This window comes from Equus asinus, chromosome X, assembly GCF_041296235.1.
Source record: "Equus asinus isolate D_3611 breed Donkey chromosome X, EquAss-T2T_v2, whole genome shotgun sequence".
Lineage (NCBI taxonomy): Eukaryota > Metazoa > Chordata > Mammalia > Perissodactyla > Equidae > Equus > Equus asinus.
This window is the reverse complement of record NC_091820.1, coordinates 35179046-35205582: the sequence shown is the minus strand read 5'-3', so window position 1 is coordinate 35205582 and position 26537 is coordinate 35179046. Positions and strand designations below refer to the sequence as shown.

At 38.7% G+C, this 26537-nt stretch overlaps 1 protein-coding gene across 4 annotated transcripts in view; it reads left to right on the top strand.

Annotated features, from left to right (window-relative positions):
* PHF8 (PHD finger protein 8) overlaps window positions 1-26537 on the top strand; it is a 112874-nt gene that overhangs the window by 33717 nt on the left and 52620 nt on the right. For all 4 annotated transcript variants that reach the window (XM_070502247.1, XM_070502245.1, XM_070502246.1 and 1 more), the window contains exons 3-10: window positions 10239-10324; window positions 10715-10823; window positions 13200-13360; window positions 13978-14119; window positions 15528-15714; window positions 17555-17717; window positions 25465-25552; window positions 25914-26020. In XM_070502247.1, coding sequence (XP_070358348.1) covers window positions 10239-10324; window positions 10715-10823; window positions 13200-13360; window positions 13978-14119; window positions 15528-15714; window positions 17555-17717; window positions 25465-25552; window positions 25914-26020 — 1043 coding nt within the window. The remainder of the gene's footprint in view (window positions 1-10238; window positions 10325-10714; window positions 10824-13199; window positions 13361-13977; window positions 14120-15527; window positions 15715-17554; window positions 17718-25464; window positions 25553-25913; window positions 26021-26537) is intronic.

Below are 26537 nucleotides of genomic sequence, written 5' to 3'. Positions count from 1 at the left end.
TTTTCTGCATTGTATGTTCTTGGCATCTTTGTTGAAGATTAGCTGTCCATAGATGTGTTGGTTCATTTCTCAGGTTCAGTTCTGTTCCATTGATCGGTGTACCTCTTTTTGTACCAGTACCATGCTGTTTTGATAACTATGGCTTTGTAGTGCATTTTGAAGTCAGGGATTGTTATGCCTCCAGCTTTGCTCTCTTTTCTCACGATTGCTTTAGCAATTCAGAGTCTTTGGTTGCCCCATATGGATTTTAGGATTCTTTGTTCTATTTCCATGAAGAATGTCATTGGGATTCTGATTGGGATTGCATTGAACCTGTAGATTGCTTTGAGTAGTATGGATATTTTAAGTATTCTTCCAATCCATGTGTATGGAATCTCTTTCTATCTCTTTATGTCATCATCTCTTTCTTTCAATAATGTCTTATAGTTTTCCTTGTATAAGTCCTTCAGATCCTTGGTTAAATTTATTAATAGATACTTTATTCTTTTTGTTGTGATTGTAAATGGAATTATATTCTTGAGTTCTCTGTTAGTTCGTTATTGGAGTATAGAAATGCAACTGATTTTTGTAAGTTGATTCTGTACCCTGCAACTTTACTATAGTTTTTAATTATTTCTATTAGTTTTGTGATGGATTTTTGGGGTTTTTCTATATATAAGATCATGTCATTTGCAAACAGTGAGAGTTTCACTTCTTCACTCCCTATTTGGATTTCTTTTATTCCTTTCTCTTGCCTAATTGCTCTGGCCAAAATGTCCAGTACTATGTTGAATAAGAGTGGTGATAGTGGGCATCCTTGTCTTGTTCCTGTTCTCAGAGGGATGGCGCTTAGTTTTTGCCCATTGAGTATGATGTTGGCTGTGGGTTTGTCATATATGGCCTTTATTATGTTGAGGTAATTTCGTTCTATCCCCATGTTGTTAAGAGTTTTTATCATAAATGGCTTTTGGATCTTGTCAAATGCTTTCTCTCCATCTATTGAGATGATCATGTGGTTTTTATTCCTCATTTTGTTAATGTGGCATATCACATTGGTTGATTTGCAAATGTCTAACCATCCCTGTGTCCCTGGTATAAATCCCACTCTATCGTGATGTATGATCTTTTTGATGTATTGCTGTATTCGGGTTGCCAATATTTGGTTGAGGATTTTTGCATCTATGTTCATCAGCAATATTGGCCTGTAGTTTTCCTTCTTTGTGTTGTCCTTGTCAGGCTTTGATATCAGAGTGATGTTGGCCTCATAGAATGTATTAGGAAGTGTTCCATCTTCCCTAAGTTTTTGTAATAGCTTGAGAAGTATAGGTATTAAATCCTCTCTGAAAGTTTGGTAGAATTCCCCAGGGAAGCCATCTGCTCCTGGGCTTTTATTTTTGGGGATGCTTTTGATTACTGTTTCAATCTCTGTACTTGTGATTGATCTATTCACATTATCTATTTCTTCTTGGTTCAGGTTTGAGAGGTTCTAACAGTCTACAAATTTATCCATTTCCTCTAGATTGTCCATTTTGTTGGCATATAGCTTTTTGAAGTATTCTCTTATAATCCATTGTATTTCTGTGGTATCTGTTGTTATTTTCCTTTTTCATTTCTAATTTTATTTATCTGAGCTTTCTCTCTTTTTTTCTTTGTAAGTCTGGCTAGGGGTTTGTCAGTTTTGTTTATCTTCTGAAAGAACCAGCTCTTTGTTTCATTGATCCTTTCTACTGCCTTTTTTGTTTCAATACCATGTATTTCTGCTCTGCGTTTTATTATTTCTCTGCTTCTGCTGACTTTGGGCTTTGTTTGTTCTCTTTCTAATTCAGTCAGGTGTAGTTTGAGATTGCTTATTTTGGATTTTTCATGTTTGTTAAGGTGTGCCTGTATTGCAATGAATTTCCCTCTTAGTACCATTTTTGCTGCATCCCATATGAGTTGGTATGGTATGTTTTCATTTTCATTTGTCTCCTGGTATTTTCTGATTTCTCCTTTAATTTCTTCAGTGATCCATTTGTTGTTCAATAGCATGTTGGTTAGTCTCCACATCTTTGTCCCTTTCCCAGCTGTTTTCTTGTAGTTGATTTCTAGTTTCACAGCATTGTGGGCAGAAAAGATGCTTGATATGATTTCAATCTTCTTAAATTTATTTAGGCTTGCCTTGTTTCCCAACATATGGTCTATCCTTGAGAATGTTCCATGTACGCTTGAGAAGAATGTGTAGTCTGCTGTTTTTGGATGGAGTGTTCTATATCTGTCTATAAGTCCAACTGGTCTAGCTTTTCCTTTAATTTCATTGTTTCCTTGTTGACTTTCTGTCTGAATGATCTATCCTTCTATGTGAGTGGAGTGTTGAGGTCCTCTGCTATTATTGTGTTATTATTAATGTCTCCTTTTAGGTTTGTTAATAGTTGCTTTATGTACTTTGGAGCTCCTGTGTTGGGTACAAAGATATTTATTAGTGTTATGTCTTTTTGGTGGTTTGTCCCTTTGATCATTATATATTGCCCCTCTTTGTCTCTCTTTGCCTGTCTTATCTTGAAGTCTACTTTGTTTGCTATAAGTATTGCAAGACCTACTTTCTGTTGTTTTCCATTAGCTTAGAGTATCGTCTGCCATCCCTTCACCCTGAGGTTGTGCTTGTCTTTGGAGGCGAGATGTGTTTCCTGGAGGCAGCATATTTTTGGGTCTTGTTCTTTAATCCATCTTGCTACCCTCTGTCTTTTTATTGGAGAATTCAATCCATTTACATTTAGAGTGATTATTGATATATGAGGGCTTAATGCTGCCATGTTATCACTCGTTTTCTGGTTCTCCTGCTTTTCCTTTGTTTCTCATCCTGTGTATTTTTGTCTACAATTGAGTTATGTAGTTTTTTATGTTGTGTTTCTTTGTTTTCTCCATATTTGTTATTTGTGTCTGTTCTGCATTTTTGTTTAGTGGTTACCATGAGGTTTGTATTCAAAATCTCATAGATAAGGTAGTCCATTTTCTGATGGCCTCTTATTTCCTTAGACTAAACCGATTCAGTTCCTTTCCTCTTCCCCTCCAAAGTTGTTTTTCTCACATCTTATTCCATCCTTTGTTGTCAGTTTGTGGTTAAAATGACAAGATTATCTTTGTTTTGTTAAACAAGATTATCCTTTGTTTTGGAAAAGATTATCTTTTTCTCCTATGTTTAATGCTATTCTTGAGTATTTGCTAACCTGTTCTGATCTATAGCTACAATTTCCTGATTTTGTCTACCTGTTTATCTTCTTACTCCATGCTTTGTTTCACCTTTCTCCCTTTTTTCCCCCCAGGTATGAAGGTCTTCTTGAGGATTTCTTGTGTCTGTGGTGGTGGGGGAGTGCGGGGGGAGGGTTCATGGTTACAAACTCCCTTAGCTTTTGTTTATCTGAGAAGGTTTTTATTTCTCCATCATATCTGAAGGATATTTTCACTGGATAGAGTTTTCTTGGCTGAAAGTTTTTGTCCTTCAAAGATTTGTATATGTCATTCTAGTCTCGCCCAGCCTGTAAGGTTTCTGCAGAGAAATCTACTGAAAGTCTGATAGGGGTTCCTTGTAGGTTATTTTCTTCTGCTTTGCTACCCTTAGTATTTTTTCTTTGTCATTCAGCTTTGCCAGTTTCACTACTATATGCCTTTTTACATTGACATATATAGGAGATCTGATAGCCTCTTCCACATGGATTTCCATCTCCTTCTCTAGGTTTGGGAAGTTCTCTGATATTATTTCTTTGAGCAAGCTTTCTGCTCCATTCTCCTCTTCTTCCTCTTGGATATCTATAATTCTTATGTTACATTTCCTAATTGAGTTGGATATTTCTCGGAGACTTTCTTCATTTCTTTTTAGTCTTAGTTCTCTCTCCTCTATCTGCAGTTTTTCAAGACGTCTATCTTCAGTTATGCTGATTTGCTCCTCTGTGATGTCTGCTCAAGCATTCAGGGAATCCATATTTTGTTTTATCTCTTCCATTGTGTCTTTCATCTTCAACATTTCTGATTGATTCTTCTTTATAGTTTCAATCTCTTTTGTGAAGTAGTTCCTGAACTCGTTGAATTGTTTCTCTACATTCTCTTTTAAGTTGTTGAGTTTTTTGATGATAGTATTTTGAATTCTGTCTTTCAGATGACATATTTCTGTGTCTTCAGCACTGATTTCCAGGTACTTGTCATTTTTCTCTCTGGTCTGGAGATTTAATATAATTTTTGATACTGCTAGAGGGTGTGGCTGTGTTTTTGCACATCATGGTAGTTTGGTCGCAGTTACTACCTGTCACCACTGGGTGGTGGTCAAGAGCCGTGTATTCTGAGCCCTCTGTTTTCCTCTGAGATCCCAGGCACTGGAGCTGGTGCTCAGCGGGTGGGGAGGGGAGCACTTTCTTCTGTGTGTTCTCGGGGTTTTCTCATTCTGCCCTCGCTATCTGCTCTCTGTGGGTGTTGGCCTGATGAGGTCACCCCTGCATTAGCTTTCACGTTGGTAGAGGCTTTCCCCTAGGCTGTGAGCGCCCTCAGGGATCTTTGATGTTCCTGCAAACGAACATCACCTCCCCTGTTCCTTCCCTCTCAGAGGCTGTCCACAGTCCCAGATCCCAGTCTTTTGGGGAAGGAGTGAAGTTTCTCTTACTCCGTTCCATCTCCTCTGAGGGGGGCTCCAGCCTCTCTGCCCTCTGTCGTATTGGCTGTGTGGGTCTCTCAGATGTCTTTTGTGTTGTGTTTGGATGTCCTCTGTTGGAGTATGAATATCTTTTTCATTGTATGGTGGAGGGGAGAGATTACCAGGAAAGCTCACTCTGCCATGTTCCAGATATTTTTTTTAATAGACTTTATATTTTGGAGTAGTTTCAGGTTCACAGCCAAATTGAGCAGAAGGTACTGAGGTTTACCCATATGCCTCCTGCCCCCCCATATGCCTAGCCTCCCCCATTATCAGCGTCTTTCACCAAATTGGTACATTTGTTAGAATTGATAAACCTACACTGACACATGATTATCACCCAAAGTCTATAGTTTACATCGTGGTTTGCTCTTGGTGTTGTGCATTTTATGGGTCTAGACAAATGTATAATGAGATGTATCCACCATTAAAGCACTTTGGTATCATACAGAATAATTTCACTGCCCTAAAAATCCTCTGTGCTCTGCCTATTTATCTCTCTCCCCCAACCCCTGGCAACCACTGATCTTTTTACTGTCCCCATTGTTTTGCCTTTTCCAGGATGTCATATAGTTGGAACCATATAATATTTAGCCTTTTCAGATTGACTTCTTTCACTTAGTAATATGCATTTATGTTTCCTCCATGTCTTTTCATGGCTTGATAGCTCATTTCTTTTTTAGCACTGAATAATATTCCGTTGTCTGGATGTAACACAGTTTATTTATCCATTCACCTACTGAAGGACATCTTGGTGGCTTCCAAATTTTGGCAATTATGAATAAAGCTACTATAAACATCTGTGTGCAGGTTTTTGTGTGGACATAGTTTTCACTTCCTTTGAGTAAATGCCACAGAGGGTGATTGCTGGATTGTATGGTAAGAGTACGTTTAGTTTTGTAAGAAACTGCCAAGCTGTCTTCCAAAGTAGCTGTAAACATTTTGCATACCCACTTGCAAAGAATGAGAGTTTCTGCTGCTCCACTTCCTCACCAGCATTTGTGGTTGTCAGTGTTCTGGATTTAGGTTCTTCTGATAAGTGTATATTGGTATCTCGTTGTTTTAGTTTTCATTTTTGTAATGACATATGCTGTGGAGCACCTTTGCATATGCTTATTTGCCATCTGTATATCTTCTTTGGTGAGGTGTCTTTTCAGATATTTTGTGTATTTTTTAATCAGATTGTTTATTTTCTTATTGTTGAGTTTTAAGAGTTCTTTCTTTATTTTGTATACCAGTCTTTTATCAGATATGCCTTTTGCAAATATTTATTCCAAGCCTTTGGCTTATCTCTTCATTCTCTTGACAGTGTCTTTCACAGAGCAGATTTTTTTTTTTTGAGGAAGATTAGCCCTGAGCTAACATCCACCACCAATTCTCCTCTTTTTTTGCTGAGGAAGATTGGCCCTCAGCTAACATCTGTGCCCATCTTTCTCTACTTTATATGTGGGACGCCTGCCACAGTGTGGCTTGACAACCATTGAGTAGGTCTGCACCTGGGATCCGAACCACTGAACCCCAGGCCACAAAAGCGGAACATGCAAACTTAACCACTGCACCACCAGGCAGGCCCTCACAGAGCAGATTTTTAATTTTAATGAAGTGAAGATTATCAGTTCTTTTTTTTCATGGATTGTGCCTTTGGCATTGCATCTGAAAAGTCATTGCTAAACCCAGGGTTATCTAGATTTTCTCCTGTGTTGTCTTCTAGGAGTGTTGTAGTTTTGCATTTTGCAGTTAGGCCTGTGATCCATTTCGAGTTCATTACTGTGAAGGGTCTAAGGTCTGTGTCTAGCTTCATTTGTTTGCATGTGGATGTGCAGTTGTTCCAGCACCATTCATTGAAAAGACTATCTTTGCTCCTGTTCTATTACCTTTGCTCCTTTGTCAAAGATCAGTTGATTATATTTATGTGGGTCTATTTCTGGGCTCTCTGCTCTGTTCCATTGGTCTTTTTGTCTGTTCTTTCAGCAATACCACACTGTCTTGATTACCGTAGCTTTATAGTAAGTCTTAAAGTCAGGTAGCATCAGTCCTCCAATTTTGTTATTCTCCTTCAATATTGTGTTGGCTATTCTGTGATTCAGATATTTTGGACAGTGTGAATTTATTGTGGCAGCAATCCAATGGGGATTTTTCTCCAGCTGTGTCCAATGGTCCAGTGTTACATAGTTGGATTGAGCCTGGGTTGATATTTGAACATGGGGAGGTGAAGGAAAGAGAGTGGGACAAGTCATTTGAGGATATCTGTAAGAGAGTGGATGAAGTGAGGAATTCTGGAATCTAAGCTAGATAGGGAAGGGTAAAGGCAAGAATAGGTGAATACGTGAAAAGTAGGATCAAGGGATTTTCCTTTTTTTGGTGGGGGGTGGTGAGGAAGATTGGCCCTGAGCCAACATGTGTTGCCAGTCTTCCTCCTTTTGCTGGAGCAAGATTGTTGCTGAGCTAATATCTGTGCCAATCTACCTCTATTTTGTATGTAGGATGCTGCCACAGCATGGTTTAATGAGTGGTGTGTAGGTCCGCGCCTGAGATCCGAAGCCACAAACCCCAGGCTGCCAAAGCGAAACACATGAACTTAACTACTACACCACCAGGCTGGCCCCAGGATCAAGGAATTTTGAGAGCAAAGAACAGATCTAAAGAATGAGAGCTGGATGGATATAGTTGTGGTCAGAGAGTGTGATGTATGAATTTCATATTCCAGAGATGGAGCAATTGCTAGTGTTGACAAGGTCTAGGGGATTGCCATGAGAGTTGGTAGCTGAAATAGGAGTAGAGGCAGCAGTCCCTGAAGATGAGAAGTTCAAAGAGCTAAGAGGCTGGGATTTGGGGCCTCTACATCAATACTGATGTCACGTGGGATGTTGGCAGGGCCTGAGGTAGAGAGGAACCTGTGAGCAGGTTCTTCAATGAGTAAGGGGGTATGTTGGGAGATGAGTAGCTAACAGTGAAGAGGAGTGGGAAACAGTATGGCTGGGTGATATGAAACTCAGAGGAGTAGGTCGTCTTACATAAGGGTAGAGGAGAGATGATCTCGAAGTCTCACTGGAGAGTGAGGGAGACATCTACCTCCAGCCCAGCCCTAAGTTATAAGGGTCTGAGACAATGTACAGGTTCTACCTGACAGGGCTCTAGCGTAGTGCTTCTTAGACTTTCTGTGTCAAAGGACCAGGGTGTTTTGTGTTTTTAAATTTCCAATCTATAATGGACCAATCCTTTTGTAAAATAAAAAATGAACTACTAGAAAAATGATATGAACAAAAAAGCTATACAAAATATAAGCCCCAATTTTTTTTTTTTAAAGATTTTATTTTTTCCTTTTTCTCCCCAAAGCCCCCCGGTACATAGTTGTGTATTCTTCATTGTGGGTTCTTCTAGTTGTGGCACGTGGGACGTCGCCCCAGCGTGGTCCGATGAGCAGTGCCACGTCTGCCCCCAGGATCCGAACCAACAAAACACTGGGCCGCCTGCTGCGGAGCGCGCGAACTTAACCACTCGGCCACGGGGCCAGCCCCCCAATTTTTTATTATTAGATTCAACAGACATAAAATTACTCTGCCAAATTACCATAAAAGTTTTGGAATGCTTACTCTCACTTTCTGTATTTATGTCATCACAGACCTTTAGTAAACAGTTCATGAACCAGCATTAGTCCGTGGACCACACTTTGAGTGGCACTTGTACAGAGAAAATGTTTTCTCATAGGAGAAGCTGCATTCAGTTAAGCCAGGAAGGTGAAGAAGGAGTTTGTTGAAGGGGATGCGGATGTAGAGGGGTTTGTTCATCAAGGAATGGGGCTGCTGGGGGTACAACAGAAAAGTTGGGAAAGTTGATGAGCAGTGGATGTTTGGGGTGGAGAAAGCACATAGCTATTTGATATGAAAGTTCAAGAGAGAGAGATGACTGGCGGGGTTCCTTCTTGAGCAATGTCCAAGGCCAACAGGGGTGGAAGACAAAGCATGTAGTCCAGGGAAGTGAATTAATGCTACAAGGTCTGGGGAATGTATTTAAAGAAGATTTAGGCAGGTGAAGGGTGAGGTCTAGACTGGGTGTAAAAATAATAATATTAGTTATCGCTTATTGACTACTACTTGTATACCAGACTTTGTGCTCATCGTGCCAGGCACTTTATATACGTTATTTGAGTCCTTAAAAAGATTCTGCCAAGTTGATGATGATATCCCCAATTTATTGATATGCAGCAGGTTTATAGGCATAGGATTAGCAATCTGGAAGGTGGTGTCCTGATCCCAGGAAGTCAGTTTATGAACATGATCTTGGCTGAAACAGTTGGAGCTTTGCCCTATTTTTCTGCTCCCTACTATGTGTGGCTGACCAAAGACTTTAGGAGTTTGATCTTAGCCAGAAGTTATTTGGAGGGCTGCTCCAAATATGATGATTTCTTTGGTGAGGAAGGATTTAATTTTGTGAGATTACCGTGTCACATACATGCAAACGCAAATTTTCAAAATTAATTGTGCTTTTTAGACATTACAATATGAAATAATTGACACATGTTCATTGTAGAAAATTAGAAAATACAGAGAAGGAAGAGAAAAATGATTGCCTGTAATCCTTCACTCAGAGAGAATCACTGTTGACTGTAAAATACTCTTTTCAGTCCTTTTCATTTTAATAAAGTAAAAATGTCCAATAAAGTTTAAATTTTTGATTATATGTTGAAATAATAATATTTTTGGTATATTGGTTAAATAAAATATTAAGATTAATTTCACTCTTTTTACCTTTTTAATGTGGCTATTAGAACACTTAAAATTACATATTTGGCTCATGTTACATTTCTATTGGACAGCACTGCTCTGGAGTCTCCTCCAGCTTTGAGCATTCTGAGTCTTAATGAAGCTTTACTATCTGTACATGTTTAGTTCTGTCATAATTGTTTTAGACCAATGTGGTCCAATAGAACTTTTTGCATTGGTGAAAATGTTTTGTCAACTTCAATTTGCCAACTATTTTACTCTCAAAACGAGTTTATTCAGGAATAGCCAAAAGAATTGCAATTCAGGATGTGCATGCTATAGTGAACCATAGGCAAATTTGGAAAACAAAGGAGGGGAATTTGCTTTTATAGGGAAAAGGGGGAAATAGGTAAGGCCTGTTCTAAACAAAAGTCCATTGAGGGGAAGTAACAGTTCAGGGCAGCAACAGCTTCTTGTTGGCTGAGCTATGGTGTTTCTCATTGGCTGGGCTCTTGCTGGGTGGGGAGAGAAATCTTCCTTCAGCAGTAAAGTAGTAGTACTTTCTGTCAGAGATACAAGTGTATGTCTCTTCCTGTTTGGAGTAATTGATGACATATAATAGGGTGTGAGATCTCCCCCTAAAGCCCTTCCTGTCTCCAATTTAGTTAAGGTTTCTTTTATTAATTTCCACAATTTGATAATCTGCCCAATATGGTAACCTCTAGCCACATGTGGCTGCTGAGCACTTGAAATGTAGCTAGTGTGATAGAGCAACTGCATTTAAAATTTTACTTAATTTGAATTAATTTGAATGTAAATAGCCATGTGCACTGGACAGCACAGTTCTAGATCTTACGAAAAAAATTTCCATAAACGTTGGCTGTTTTTCTCTTTTCTAGTTGTGTTGGTGTCGAAGAGGAGAAGGCTGCTGACATTGACCTCTACCACTGCCCCAACTGCGAGGTCTTACATGGACCCTCCATTAGTAAGTAAATCTTGGGGTTTCCAAGAGAAGGCAGTCCAGAGAAGAGACAAAGTGAAGGAAGCTTGGAAGGGAGATTGCCTTTGACTTGAGTGCTTTAGATTCATCTCCCTTGGGAAATAGCAGAAGCCTGTGTGGGCCCTGTAGGCCAGCAGCTGCCCCACTGAGATGGCAGAAGTACAGAGCTTCACCTCCCTCCCTTTCTGGATATTCCCCAGAGGAAAGCACTTTTCCTCACCAGAAACTTTCCTGAGTCTGTGAGGGCCTTGTTGACTCCAGGTGTTCAAGAGCTTGTTTGATTGGAAGAGAAGCAGGATCTGCTGAGGCCTTTGTTCTTGGAACCATAGCTCATGGCCATTCTGACTCATGGTCTCATGTCTTTTTCTCTCTTAGTGAAAAAACGCCGAGTATCTTCAAAAGGGCATGATGCACACAAGGGGAAGCCAGTGAAGACTGGAAGCCCTACATTCATTCGAGAGCTCCGTAGTAGGACCTTTGACAGGTGAGGACCCCTAGACCCAAGGGCTGGTGAACACCAGGGCTCTGGGATGCTGGGACCCATCTCTTCCCAGCTTTCCCACTGGCTTTCTCAATAGGTGCCTCCCCCATTTGAGGGTGTCTGCAGGGCTCAGTAAAGTCCCGTCTGGGGAGAGATCTTCTGTTTTAGTGAGTTTCTGAGAAACATTGCTAGAGTTTCATTTGATACGCAGAGTACGTTAAGGTCCACTTGTAGAAACTTTTGGTAGATTGGGAGGCAGTTTTCACCCAAGTCAGGAGAGGATATTTACATGCACTCAAGGAATGCTACAAGTAGGAGTCTTAAAGATTAGAAAGTTTAATTCTCCCATTGTAGAGAGGAGGAAACTTAAAAAATAAAAAATTTTGAGTGGTCATATATTTCTTTTACAATCAAGAAAAAGAATTTTTTCCTTTTTAAATGGATTAAAATGGACTTATTAAAAATAAATTACTTGAATTGAGCAAAAATAATGAGTTAGAAAAATTAATGAATAAGGCACTTTCTTTTTCTTAGTTTTTAATTCGTTTGACCATTTTCAGCTTTCCTGTAATTGAAGTGTTATTTAGAATTATAAGTGTTCGTTCAACTTAATATTTTTTATTTTATCTGTTTTTTTTTTAAAGGCAATGAGTCTCATTTCTAACTCCAGACCCCTCAGGTTCCTTCTCCAAAGTCAACCAATTTCTTGTGCATTCTTTCAGAGAGAGTTTTTGCTTATACAAACATGAATATATGTGTGGGTGTATCTCTTTTTTAAAAAAAAAAAACGCAAGTAGGGGGCTGGCCCCGTGGCCGAGTGGTTAAGTTCGTGCGCTCTGCTTCAGCGGCCCAGGGTTTCACCACTTTGCATCCTGGGCACGGACATGGCACCACTCATCGGGCCCTGCTGAGGCAGTGTCCCACATGCCACAACTAGAAGGACCCACAACTAAAAAAAATATATACAACTATGTACTAGGGGGATTTGGGGAGAAAAAACAGAAAAAGAAAAATAAAAAGATTGGCAACAGTTGTTAGCTCAGGTGCCAATCTAAAATTAAAAAAGAAAACAAGTAGAAACACTCTATATTGTTCTGCGTCTTGCTTTTTTTCCCTTTTAACCTAAATTATGTATCTTGGAGATCAGTCCATAATAGCACATATAGCATGTTCTTCATTCTTTTTCACAGATGTTTAATATTCCATTATATGGATATATAATTTAACCAATCCTCTATTGATGAACATTTAAATTGATTCTAGTATTTTGCTCTTAGAAAAAAATGCTGCAGTGAATGTCTTTGTACTTAAATTTTTGCATATGTAGAGGAATATATGTGTAGATTTACTACCTAAAATGAAATTGCTACATTAGAGGGTATGTGCTTTAGAAATGTTTATATATATTGCCTAATTGTTTCCAAAGTGGATATACCATTTCACAGTCCCACTAGACAGTATGTGTGGGTGCTGATTTCCCTATATCTTGGCCAACATTGTTTATTATCAAACTTTTTTTGCCTTTCTGGTAAGATAAAAAATGAAATGTTGTTTCTACTTGCGTTTCTTTAATTATGAAGGACGCACATATATTTTTGTACATTATAAGACATATTTGTTTCTTTCTCTATTAACTGCCTCCTTAGATTGTTTGAAAATTTTTCTTTGGGGTTACTTCCTATTTCTTACTGATTTATAATAGCTTTCCTTGTAGAAAATTTTAATTTTTATGTAGGTAAATTTGTTTATTACTATTTTTAATGACTACTGGGCCTTGTCTCTCCCATGTTTTTTTCACTATTCTCTGGCTTTAGTTTTTCCAATTTAATCTTTGATCCATCTAGAATTATGTGGAGAGTGAGATAGACATCATTTTTCCAGATGTGTGTCCCAACACAACTTGTCAAATAGTCTATCTTTTCTCCAGCGTGATTTTTAAAAAAAAATTCCTGTTTTCTGTTTACTAAGTACGTGTGTCAAGAAAGTGGTTGTAAAAATTGGTTTTGTTTTTTTAATCAGCCTTTTCTCTTTATTTGCCAATGTTTTAAATGGGGTGATGCTACTCTGGGTTAGAGTAAATCAGATAAACTTGTCAGACACGTCTTTATTTCATGGGTAAGATGTTGACTGATTTCTTCCTTTGTCATCCAGAGAACACCCTGTTGACAGGATATCCTGCATTTAGCTCCCAACCTCTGCTAGTGACCTGGCTTTTTGCCTTGGATAGGTCATGTCTTTCCTGACACATGAGGTTTATGCCATTAGTTGCTAGCCCACATTAGGTCCGCTCAGGAAAACCTCTTGGTTGAGTGGTAGCATCCAGTGGGCCTTTAGTGGCAGGGCCTCTGGGACTCAGGCTTTCTCTCATGTGGCCCACAGCTCAGATGAAGTGATTCTGAAGCCCACTGGAAGTCAGCTGACCGTGGAATTCCTGGAAGAGAATAGCTTCAGTGTGCCCATCCTAGTCTTGAAGAAGGATGGATTGGGGATGACGCTGCCCTCACCATCATTTACTGTGAGGGATGTGGAACACTATGTTGGTAAGTACCACAGACCCTCTTAACTGTGACATTGCTCACTGCCATCAAGACCTGTGACCCTTCCCCTGCAATATACCATTTGCATTTCCTTTCTAGCCATCTTGGGAATCTGAGGTGAAGTGCCTTGCCTAGAGTCATTCTTTGGCAAAGCTAGAACCAAAATGCTGGTGCTGTCTTCCTTTTTCTCCTAATAGACCACAAAAACCCAGATTGAGCCCCATTTTTTACCTGGGGAATTCCAGAGATCATGGTGGTCTTTCTTTCCTCTGTTGCATTGAGAAAGCCTTTGACTTTTGCCCTCACACACCGGTTGTCTTCTGGGCATGAGTTTTTGGGGATAGGAAGAAAAGTAAGAAAGCAGGGCCCAGGCAAGTGGATTGTACTGTGAGTGAGGCTGTGTGTTAGGCAGTTCTGTTGCCCCAGCACGCCTGGACCCAGCACATAGGTCTAAGGAGAGTGTGAGGGATTCCTACTTCCATGTCCCAAAGCACATACAAATACAGTGTCTGAGGAGAGAAGTTTTGAGTGTAAGGCTATTCTAGGGACTGGTGAGGGGACCAGAGAGTCTTCCACAGTCCCTGAGACCACTCGGTGCAGAACCCATCTCTTTACTCCAGGTTCTGACAAAGAAATTGATGTGATTGATGTGACCCGCCAGGCCGACTGCAAAATGAAGCTCGGTGATTTTGTGAAATATTATTACAGTGGGAAGAGGGAGAAAGTCCTCAATGTCATCAGTTTGGAATTCTCCGATACCAGGTAGGAGGGGCAAGAATAAGTTAAAAGCCTGACAAAGGTCCTGGAACTTGTGGTAGACTGAGTATATATTAGTGTTCCTTTCCCTTCCTCTGGTGGTTTCTTCCTTTGGGGTGGGGTGCTGGTTTATACTTTCTAGGGTAGCTGCTTACATTATAACAACCAAATCCTATTTCTCCTCTACAGTTTCTGGCATTGGATAGATTATACAGTAGCTATTTTAATTAATTTTTGTCTCCTTCAGGGCCTAGGACAGCTTTCTTGGACCTTTTGCTGATATTTAGATTGTGGCATGATCACTGTTTAACTCCTAGAGGATAGGTCCTCTGTTCCTGGAAATAGATTTACTAAAATTATTCCCAAGTAGTTTCTCTAAGGATAACATTTCTTAGATTTAAAAAAAAAGAAAAAAATCTTATAACCTTTAGATGATTCTATTTGGACTCATGCACTCAATAGATATATATAGTCTTTTCTATGCTCAGAACCATGGGAGATCCCAAAAGAATCATAACATATCTTTTTGCACTTAGAATGTTTACTCTGTGATTATTTACTTTTTTAACTTTTAATTTTGATGAAATTATAGATTCACAGAAGTTGCAAAAAAATGTACAGGGAGGTCCTGTTTATCCTTCAGCCAGTTTCTCTCAATGGCAACATCTTATGTAACTATAGTTACTACAGTTGCTGTTGGTTTTGACATGAGAAGTTAAATAACCTGAGGGTGCTTAAAAAAACTGTTCATTTATGCCTCACTTCATCTTGAAAGACTGAAGTAGCTTATAGAGATGCAGAGAGGAAAAAAAGAAAATTGGAACAAAAGGAAAATAAAGGTGGGGTGGATAGGATGCATCTGGTGGGTAATCTGCGCACAAAATGCATGTATGAATGTCTAGATGGTGAGGAAGGACTGTAGTGTTTTTGCTGAATTTCCTTAAGGTCAGAGCAAAGAAAGGAGTGCAATATTGTAAGATTTGTGGTTTTACGTAGAATAAATACAACAAGATGTTTGGGAGAAACACTTCTTTATCTGGAACAGGGCCCTGAGAGGTTTCTTTAATGGTTCCTCATAAAGAAGACACTATGAGATGGGAACAGTACAATAACTGTTGTAAACTAGGTGCCAAGTGAGTGGGCCCTGGTTGGAGGAGTATGAGCATTTAGTGGAGGAAATGGTCACCTTTGACTGTGAAAGATTGTGGAGCTGAGACTTGGGACTTCTAGAGCTGAGTGGAATGAGGATGCTGACCAGACTTACAGAAATAAGTGTCCTATGTGCCCTTAGGGACTCTCTGGAGAGAGCTTCTTTGTCGTATCTGACTCTCACTGGGATGGGGGGCATTTTATTCAGGCTTCAACCTTCTATTCCCAATCAGCTGACATCTGCCCTCTACTCCTTTCTTGCTAGGCTTTCTAACCTTGTGGAGACACCGAAGATTGTTCGGAAGCTCTCATGGGTGGAGAACTTGTGGCCAGAGGAGTGTATCTTTGAGAGGCCCAATGTGCAGAAGTACTGCCTTATGAGTGTGCGGGATAGCTATACAGACTTTCACATTGACTTTGGCGGCACCTCAGTCTGGTACCATGTGCTCAAGGTAGGAATGGATATGGTTTCTCAAGGCAGCCAGGCCTTGGGCCTCCCTGTTTGTTTCAGGTGGCAACATAAAACAAGCTGCTGAGGCCTACCTACCTCCCAGATTCTGTTTGGGTGACATTTCCACATAACTGCTCTATCGGAGTTGGGCACTTAGTGGATATGCCATATAAACTGTCTCTACTTTACAGTTTTGATGCTTAAAATTTTTTTGAATAACAGCAGATGCCTAAGATATTCTTCAACTGTTATCTTCTTAATTGAGCCAATCTGTACTCCTGCCACTATGGGTGGAAATGTCCGTATTTACTACAGAATTTCCTGGTTATGTGGGAAACTTCCCCTCCCCTCAACTTTCTTGAGGTATAATTTATATACCATAAAATTAATCTATTTTAAGTGTATAGCTTGATGAGTTTTGACAGTTGTATATAGTCGCATAACTGACACCACCATGAAGATAAAACTTTATGAGTAGTTTTTTTAATGTCAGCTTTCTTATAGGTAGTTTCTCTTTTAGTGGTTGTTACAATTTCATAATTAGCATATTGATTGTCAGTGACTATAAAGAATTTTTGAGATCTGGGAAACAAATTTCTTAAGTAATTTTGATTGTTTTCCACCATTGTTTATAACATTTAGTTTTCGTATTGGAAATGCCAAAGAAAGAGCAGAAAACTTGGATATGGCTCTTTTCCAAATGATCACAAATTCTTGGCTAGCAGTTGTTTCCTTTGGTTTATCATGAAGAAATTGGAGCACGTAATTAGACACAAAAGTGCTATTATGCAAAATGTTAGATTTAACTTTTCTGTTTTTAGATAATTTCTTTTTTATAGAAGAATTGCAAAAATAATAGGAAGAATTCCTGTGTGCCCTTCACTCAGATTCCCAAATGTTGCCATTTTATTATATTCTCTCTTTCTCTAAAGCAAACATAAAATGGCTTTATATATATTTTTTTCTGAAATATTTGACAGTAGTCACTAACATGGTCTCCCTTTATCTCGTAATAATTCAATGTGTATTTCTTAAAAACAAGGGCATTCTTTTATATAGCCACAGTATAGTTATCAAAATCAGGAAATTAATGTTAATATAATACTATTGTCTAAAGATCTGATTCAAATTTTTCCAATTGTACAATAGATAATTGCTCTTATTGTTGCTTTTCTACATTGAAATTTATCATGAAATATTGGTTAAACTGTGGGTTGGGGATATTTTTGTGCTAGTGGGTTTTTGTTTCTTTTCTGCCAAATTATCTATCTGGTGACTATCCAGGCAAAACATGATTAGGAAATAAAATGTTCTTCCAACAGGTAATCACCTAACACATAATCTTCCAGAAGTCCTTGGGCAATAACTGAACTTTTAAATTTTTTATTAGCTTTGATTACAGGTGTGAGAAGGAACATTCTCTGTAAATGGCATTTAAAGGCAAAATCAGTTTTTCTCTCATCAGTAAAATGTGGCCTTAAATTCTCCTAGGGCTAGTAGTATTGATCTACTCATTTATAGAGGCCATTTTTCATTTGACATTACATCTAAAACAGGAGCCTTTGGTGTACATTTGTCCTAAGTTGAACACTTTTGTTTGAAATGCCCTTTCCAAATTGTTTTTGTCAGTCTTACAGAAGCTTAAAAGTGTGGAGTGCAAAAGGACCTTTTGAAGTTTTCCAAATCCACATAAAAATGATTCTTGGATGGGTTTGGGAAAGAATTCTGGCATACTTCATGATCTTGGAGCATGGAAGAGAGAATATCCTTTTGGAGACCCCTTGGAGGACTTTTCTCGAAATCCTTAACATTTTTGGCACTTCAACCTCTTTCTGTTTCAGGGTGAAAAGATCTTCTACCTAATTCGTCCAACAAATGCCAACCTCACTCTCTTTGAGTGCTGGAGCAGCTCCTCTAACCAGAATGAGATGTTCTTTGGGGACCAGGTGGACAAGTGCTACAAGTGTTCCGTGAAGCAAGGACAGACACTTTTCATTCCTACAGGTCTTCCCTGGGCGAGTTTGGGGAGGGTGGAAAGAGAGAGGGAGCTTGTGTCACTAGAGCCAACCCCTTCCCATAATGTGTTGATCTGATTATGCGGGATATCCCTCTCATATCAGCTGAAGGCTCAGAACTGGACCTCAAGAAAATTCACATGATGGCCAGGGGCCAGCATGATCACTTGGGGAGGCTGCAAGTGGGGAAGTCCAGGAGGAGGTCGATGACTCCTTTGCACTGGGCTCATGTCAACTTGGTGGACAGATAAGGAAGAACACTCTCAGCCCCGTGGCTCTTGGGATAGTTACTGGGATGCTGGTACTGTAGGCATAAATCAAAATGACCTGAGGTAGAGATGGGTTTTTTTCCCTAAACAATACTTGGCTAAGCTTCACCCCTAGAATTATGAATTTGTAGGTCTGGGGTGGGATCTGAGTGTATGTATTATGAAAAAGTTCCCCTGGTTGGGTCAATTTGGGCAAAGTTGACATCTTTACTATGTCGAGTCTTCCATGAACACAGTATGTCTCTCTATTTAGATTTTCCTTGATTTCTTAATTCCTTGATTTCAGAATTAGTGTTAAGTTTTCTTGAGACGTTTGGCAGAATTCTCTAGTGCAATCACATGGACCTGAAGATTTCTTTTTGGAAAGTTTTTAATTAACATTAAATTTTCTTAGACTTTATTAGGCTATTCAACTTATCTATTTCATATTGGATGAGTTATGATAGTTTGTGCTTTTCAAGGAATTGGTCCATTTTATCAAAGTTGTCAAATTTATGTGTGTAGAGTTGTTCATAGTCTTTCCTTATTATCCTTTTGATGTCTTCCGAGTCTGTAGTGATGTCCTCTGTTTCATTCTTGCTATTAGTTGTTTGTGCCTTCCCTTTTATTCTGTGTCAATCTTGATGGAGGTTTGTCAGTTTTATGGAACTTTTTAAAGAACCACTTTTTGTTTCGTTGATTTCTCTGTTGTCTTTGTTTTTTATTTCATTGAATTCTACTTTTATCTTTGTTTTTCCTTCTTTCTACTTGCTTTGGGTTTATTTTGCTCTCTTTTTTTTTCCAATCTTGAGACAGGAGCTTAGATTACTGATTTCAGAGTTTTCCTCTTTTTTAATGTAAGCATTAAGTGCTATAAATTTCACCCTCAGCACTGATTTAGCTGTGTCACATGTTTTGATATGTTGTATTTTCATTTTCATTTAGTGAAATGTGCTTTTTAAAAGATTGAGATATAATTCACATACCATAAAACTTATCATGTTAAAGGGTGAAGTTTAGTTTTTTAAAAAAAATATTCACAAAGTTGTACAACCATCACCACTAATACCAGAAAATTTTCATTACTTTAAAAAGAAGCCCTGTACCCATTGGTAGTCACTCCCCGTTCCTTCCTCTCTTCAGCCCTTGTCAAACACTTGTACTTTTCTTTGTATACGGATTTGTCTGTTCTGAAAATCTCATATAAATGGAATCATGCAATGTGTGGTCTTTTGTGTCTGGCTTCTTTCACTCAGCATATTTTCAAGGTTCATCCATGTTATCGCATTTGTCAGTACTTCATTCTTTAAATGGCTGAATAATATTCCATTGGGTAGATATACCTCATTTATCCATTCATCATTTTATAGACATTTGGGTTGTTTTCACTTTTTGGCTATTATGAATAATGCTCCTATGAACATACATATACAAGTTATTGTGTTAATGTATATTTTCAATTCTCTTGAGTATATACCTAGTAGAGGAATCGCTGAGTCATATAGTAACTATGTTTAACTTCTGGCAGAACTGCCAAACTGTTTTCTAAAGCCTCTGCACCACTTTACATTCCCACCAGCGATTTATGAGGGTCCTTTTTTGTTTTTAAAGATTTTATGTTTACTTTTTCTCCCCAAAACCCCCTGGTACATAGTTGTCTATTTTTAGTTGTGGGTCCTTCTAATTGTGGCATGTGGGACACCGCCTCACCGTGGCCTGATGAGCGGTGCCATGTCCGAGCCCAGGATTCAAACCAGCAAAATCCTGGGCCGCCGAAGCGGAGCGCACAAACTTAACCACTCGGCCACGGGGCGACCTCTATGAGTGTCTTAATTTTTCCACATCCTCCCCAACACTTATTCTTGTCTGTCTGTATGATTATAGCCATCCTAGTGGGTGTGAAGTGGTATCTCATTGAGATTTTAATTTGTGTTTCCCTAATGACTGTTCATGTTGAACATCTTTCTATATGCTTATTAGACATTTGTATATCTTTTTTTTGAGAAATGTCTATTCAAAACCTTTGTCCAGGGGCCGGCCCCATGGCGGAGTGGTTAAGTTTGCGCACTCCGCTTTGGCAGCCCAGGGTTTTGCCGGTTCAAATCCTGGGTGCGGACATGGCACCGCTCATCAATCCATGCTGAGGTGGCGTCCCACATGCCACAACTGGAAGGACCCACAACTAAAAATACAAAACTATATACTGGGGGCTTTGGGGAAAAAAAGGAAAAATAAAATCTTTAAGAAAAACAAAAATCCTTTGTCCATTCTTTAATTAGGTAATTTGTCTTTTTATTATTGAGTTGTAAGAATTCTTTATATATTTTGGATATTAGACCTTTATCAGATATATGATTTGCAAATATCTTCTTTCATTCTGGGGGTTGTCTTTTCGCTTTCTTGATGGTGTCCTATGAAGCACAAAAGTCCAGTTTGTTTATTTTTGTTGATTACTTGTGTCTTTGGTGTTATAGCTAAGAGACTATTGCCTATTTCAAGGTCATGAAGATTTACACCTGTGTTTTCTAACCATTTTATAGTTTTAGTTTTTACATTTAGGTCTTTCATCCATTTCAAGTTAATGTTTGTGTATGGTGTAAGGTAAGGGTCCTATTTCATTCTTTTGCATGTGGATGTCCACTTGTCCCAGAACTATTTGAAAAGACTGTTCTTTCCTCATTGAATTGTTTTGACACCTTTGTCAAAAATCAGTTGACCATAGATGTATTGGTTTATTTCTGGGCTTTGAATTCTATTCCATTGATCTGTATATCTGTCCTTATGACAGTATCACACTGTCTCAATTACCATACATTTGTAGTAAGTTTTGAAATTAGGAAGTGCGAGCCCTCTAACTTTGTTTTTCTTTTTCAAGATTATTAATGGCTATTCTGGGCCCCTTAAATTTTCATATGAATTTTTACCTTCAGATTTTGTATAGGTTTTTTTAGTGGTTGCTCTAGTTTTATATATATATATATAAATATATATATATATATTTTTTTTTTCCCAAATCACAGTCTACTGATACTGACATTTTAATTGACATTTTACCAGTTTGAGGGAAGGGATGAAACTTTACTTCTGTTTGCATCCCTTTACCCTTCCCATTTATAATATATTTGTCTTAAATATTTCCTCTGCCTACGCTGAGAACCATATCACATAGTGTTTTAATTTTTCTTTTTTAAAGATTGGCTCCTGAGCTAAGATCTGTTGGCAATCTTTTTTTTTTCCTTCTTCTCCCCAAAGCACCCCTGGTACATAGTTGTAGGTCCTTCTGGTTCTGCTATGTGGGATGCTGCCCTAGCATGGCTTAATGAGCAGTACTAGGTCTGCGCCCAGGATCCAAATCAGCAAAACCCTGGGCTGCCGAAACAGAGCACTTGAACTTAACCACCACTCAGCCATGGGGCCGGCCCAGTGTTTTAATTTTTGTTTCAACTGTCAAACATAATTTAGAATACCCAAGAGAAGGAAAGTCTATTGTATTTACCTGTATTTTTACTCTTCTGTTGTTCTTTCTTCCTTCCCAGTGTTCCAAGATTCCTTCTTTTATTATTTCCTTTCTGTTTAGAGTTTCAGGGTAGGTCTGCTGGCAACAAATTCTCTTAGTTTTCCTTCATCTGTAAATGTCTTGATTTCTCTTTCATTTCTGAAGGATATTTTTGCTGGATATAGAATTCTGGGTTGACAGTACTTTCCTTGCAGCACTTGTAGAATGTTGTGCTGCTTCCTTCTGGCCTCCATGATTTCTGATGAGATTTTGGCTGTCATTCAAATTGTTTTTCTCCTATATGTGTCATTTCTTGCTACTTTGAATTTTTTTTGTATTCTTTAGTTTTCAGCAGATTCACTATAATATGTCTTGGCATGGAATTCTTTGGGTTTATACTGTATGTGTTCCCTGAGCTTCTTGAATGTTTAGGTTTATGTCTTTTGGTATATTAGTGAAAATTTTAGCTATTATTTCTTTGAATGCTTTTTCAGCTCCACACTTTAACTTCTCTTCTCCTGGATCTCTGATTATCTGAATATTACATATTTTGCTGTATTCCCATAGGTCCCTGAGTTTATTTTCCTCTCAGTCTGTTTCCTCCCTCTTATCCATTTTGGGTACTTTCTATTGTTCTGTCTTCAAATTCTCTGATTCTTTTCTCCATCATCTCCATTCTTCTCTTGAGTTCATCTGTTTCATTATTTATTTCAGATATGGTATTTTTCAGTTCTAAAATTTCCCTTTGTTTCTTGTTCGTATCTTCTCTTTTTTTCTATTTTCTTTTGTTTCAAGCATGTTTGTAATTGTTCATTGAAGCATTTTTATGATGACTTTTAAAAAATTCTTCTCATGTAATTCTAATATCTTTGTCTAACATTATATTGTATAATTCTGGATTTTCTTTTCTGTTACACAGATTTACTTGTTCATATATCAATATCATGTTGATTTGATTACATTGGTTTCATAGAATATTTAATATATGATGAGGCAAGTCACCCCTTCCCCACCTCCCCATACCCATCTGCTTTTCTCTTTTATAGTTTCCTGTTCCCAAGCACTTATTTACCCATCTTTGAATCCTTTGACAGATCTCACATAATGCTTTTCTACACTGGGCACTTACTAACTGTTTGGTGAATTGATTTGCCTACCAGAAATTCGAGTTGGATTAATTTGTGTCTTGGTAGAAATTCCCACAAACTGGGTGCAGACTACTTAGTTCTACAAGCATTGCATGTCTATCGTCTGCCCCAGCAGTGGGCTAGGTACTAGAGACAAAAGAGTTACAGGCCATTTTAGTATACAGTTGTCTCCCCTTATCCATGGAGGATATATTTCAAGACCCCCAGTGGATGCCTGAAACTGTGGATAGTACCAAACCCTATATATACTATGTTCTTTTCCTGTGCATACATATTTGAGGTGCAACAGCAAAATTAATACAAATTTCTTTTTCCTTCTTCACAATTTCGTGGATAGAAGATTCGTTCTTACCATAAATCTTAGTAACCTTAGCATACGATTTTCTTTGCTTTCCTTATTAAGTCGAGAACTTTTACCTTTTCACTTAAAGGAAACACTTTATGGCTTCTGTTTGGCACATCTGAATTGCCAGCATCACTACTCTTGCGCCTTGGGGCCATTATTAAGTAAAATAAGGGTTACCTGAACACAAGTACTGCAATACCTTGACTGTCTGATGACCGAGACAGTTACTAAGTGACTAACGGGCAAGTAGTGTATACAGCATGGGTATGCTGGACAAAGGGATGATTTACTTCCTGGGTGGGACAGAGCAGGATGGCCCGAGATTTCATCATGCTACTCAGAACAGTGTGCAATTTAAAATTTATGAATTGTTTATTTCTGGAACTTTCCATTTAATATTTTCAGACCACCATTGACCACTGGTAACTGAAACCACAGAAAGTGAAATGGTGGATAAGGGAGTACTACTGTAATGTTCTAATAACCACAATAGAGATACTCACTGAAAATTTGGGGAGCACAGTGAAGAGTACTTAGTCTAGCCAGAGGTTTGTGAAAATCTCTCAGAAGAATGACACCTGAAGAGTAAGTAGGGACTGACCAAGGGAAAAAAAAGGCGGGAAAGACATCTCAGACGTAGGGAGAGACATAAGCAAAGCAAGGTTGCGTGAAGCAGTTTATAGATATTGGAACCTAAAGACCAAGGGCTGGGAGCAGATGAAACTGAAAAAGTAGGCAGGCTGAACTTACCCAGAAGCAACTCGGGACCATTGAAGGTTTATTTGTTTGTTTAATTAATTTATAATGAAATATTTCAAGTGCAGCAAAAGATATAAAGAATATTATAATGGACATTTATGTATTCATAACCAAAAATATAAAATATTATGAATATATTTGAATCCTCCTGTATACCTCTCCTCCATTGCATTCCCATTCTTCCCTCTCAGAGCTAGCCATTGTCCTGAAGTTGGTGATTATCATCCTCATGCATTTTTATCCCTTTATGACATAGGTATGCCCCACTAAGCAGTATATAGTATTGTTTTATATGTTTTTGAATGTTAGATAAATGGAATCATATTAGATGTATTCTTCTCAACTTACTTTTTTCTCAAACTTTTTGATTATGAGATCCATATTGATACATACAGCTGTTGTTCATTCATTTTACTTGCTTTCTAGTATTCCATGGTACGAATATATAGCAATTTATCCATTCTCCTGTATATATACATTTCATTGAAGAATTTGGAGCAGGGGATGACGTGGGCAGATTTGTATTTTAGATATATCACTTAGGATTGGGATGTGGAGGACAGACTTCAGAGGTTGAGATTGGTGTCGAACAGTGGTTTGTGAACACTTTGGACTCAGGACCCCTTTATACTCTTAAATGTAATTGAGGACCCAAAAGAGTTTTTATTTATGTGGTTTATATATCAATATTTACCATATTATAAATTAAAACAAAATTTAAACATATTTGTTAATTAATTGAGAAATAACAATAATAAACCCATTATATGTTAGCATAAGTAATAATTTTTATGAGAAATAGCTATTTTCAAACCAAAAAGATTTAGTGGGAAAAGTGACACTTACATTTTTGCAAATCCTTCCAATGTCTGGATTAATAGAAAATGACTGGATCCTCAAATCTGCTTCTGCATGTTGTGATATCATGTCATGTACCCTCTGAAAACCTCCACTGTACACCTGTGAAAGAATGAGGGTGAAAAAGACAAATAACATCTTAGTATTATCATGAGCATAGTTTTGACCTTGCGTATGCTTTGAAAGAGTCTCAGGGAGCCCTAGGATTCCCTGGACCACATTTTGAGAACTGCTGATGTAGACGAGGCAGTTTGCAGGCTGTTGTAAGTAGCCTAGGTGAGAAATAATGAGGCGTCTGAACCTAAAGCATTGGTAGGGTGAATAAATGGAGAAGGGGAGATGAATATGAGAGAAATTTAAAAAGAAAAATCCGAAGTTCCCAGAAGGCATTGTAGGGTCTAGGACAAGGAGAATAATTGAGTTCCAACTAGGTGCATGCTTCACAACTAACCTGTGAAGTGGATATTTAGCTAGAAAACAGAATTTGAACCCAGGTCTGTCCAGCACAAAAGCTCTTTGTTTTATTAGGGTAGAGTTAGAAGGAGTAGTTATGGCAAGGAGATGATGCCCTTCTTAGAGACAAGAGAGAGGATGGATGGGGCAACAGATAGACTTTGAAGTGGAGAGGAGGAAAGTAGAAGGAGTTTATTAACCTCGTGGATTGGTCCAGTTCAAAGTTATAATGATGGCAGACTTGGCCAGGATGGGTGTTGGGAGAGTAGAGGAACCTAGAATGTTTTGAGTCAGAGGAACTCAGAATGTTCTAAGTCACTGCCAGGCTGGCTGCTCTAAGGAGTTGTGTTTGAGCTGAGCAGACAGTGGAGATGTCCACAGGAAGAAAGGCCCTCTGCCAGCTATGATTTTGCCTTGTTACACTGCAGGATGGATCCATGCTGTGCTTACCCCCGTGGACTGCCTTGCCTTTGGAGGGAACTTCTTGCACAGTCTTAACATCGAAATGCAGCTCAAGTGAGTCCTGAAGCTGTGGTGATCCCTAGTTGGCCATTCCCGTTTGCTACAGTCCTTGAGTTCTCCCCTATAGTGAGGAGTGCAGCATAGAAGGAGACGAGATGATCAGAAAGGAATGGATACTGGTTCCTGATGATGTTCAGCAATGAATACCTCTTCCTCAATTAGTAGTTACATGACTTTGGGCAAGTCACGTAACCTTTAAGCCCAAGTTTCCTAACCATAAAGTAGGGTCTTACAGGGTAGTTGTGAGGATTAGAGATAATGCATACAATGCATCCAGAACAAGACCTGATACGTGCAGGTGCTGAGTAAATGGGATCCTTGTTATCACTGTTATTGTTGTGCCTACTTCCTCCAGAGCCTATGAGATTGAGAAGCGGCTGAGCACAGCAGACCTCTTCAAGTTCCCCAACTTTGAGACCATCTGCTGGTATGTGGGAAAACACATCCTGGACATCTTTCGAGGTATGGAGCCCTTTGCCAACTGTCCCTTTTGCCCTGCTGCCCTGAGCATGTGTGTGTGTGCATGTGTGCATGTAACCATCAACTCAGTCAAGATACAGTACTATTCCATCACCACGAAGATCTCCCTAGTGTTACCCCTTTATGGTCTCACCCACTCTCTCCCCCTGCACTACCCATAACTTCTGGAAACCACTGATTTGTTTTCCGTCTCTTTAATTTTTTCATTTCAAGAATGTTATAAAAATGGAATCATACAGTATGTGATCTTTTGAGATTGGCTTTTTTACTAAGCATAATGTAGGGTAGAGCATGGATTTAAACTTTTTTATTACCGAAGGTGGCTGAGAAAATTGAATCACAGTGAAATTCTCCCCACTTCCTGCCAATTAAAGTAAGAAACTCAATCTGGATAGTCTTAGAGTTTCCTGAATGTGCTTCCCATGGGGTCGGGGACAGGCCCAGGCCTGACCATCCTGGCATTGTTACGTTGGTTTCCGGGTATCAGTCCAGGTGGAAG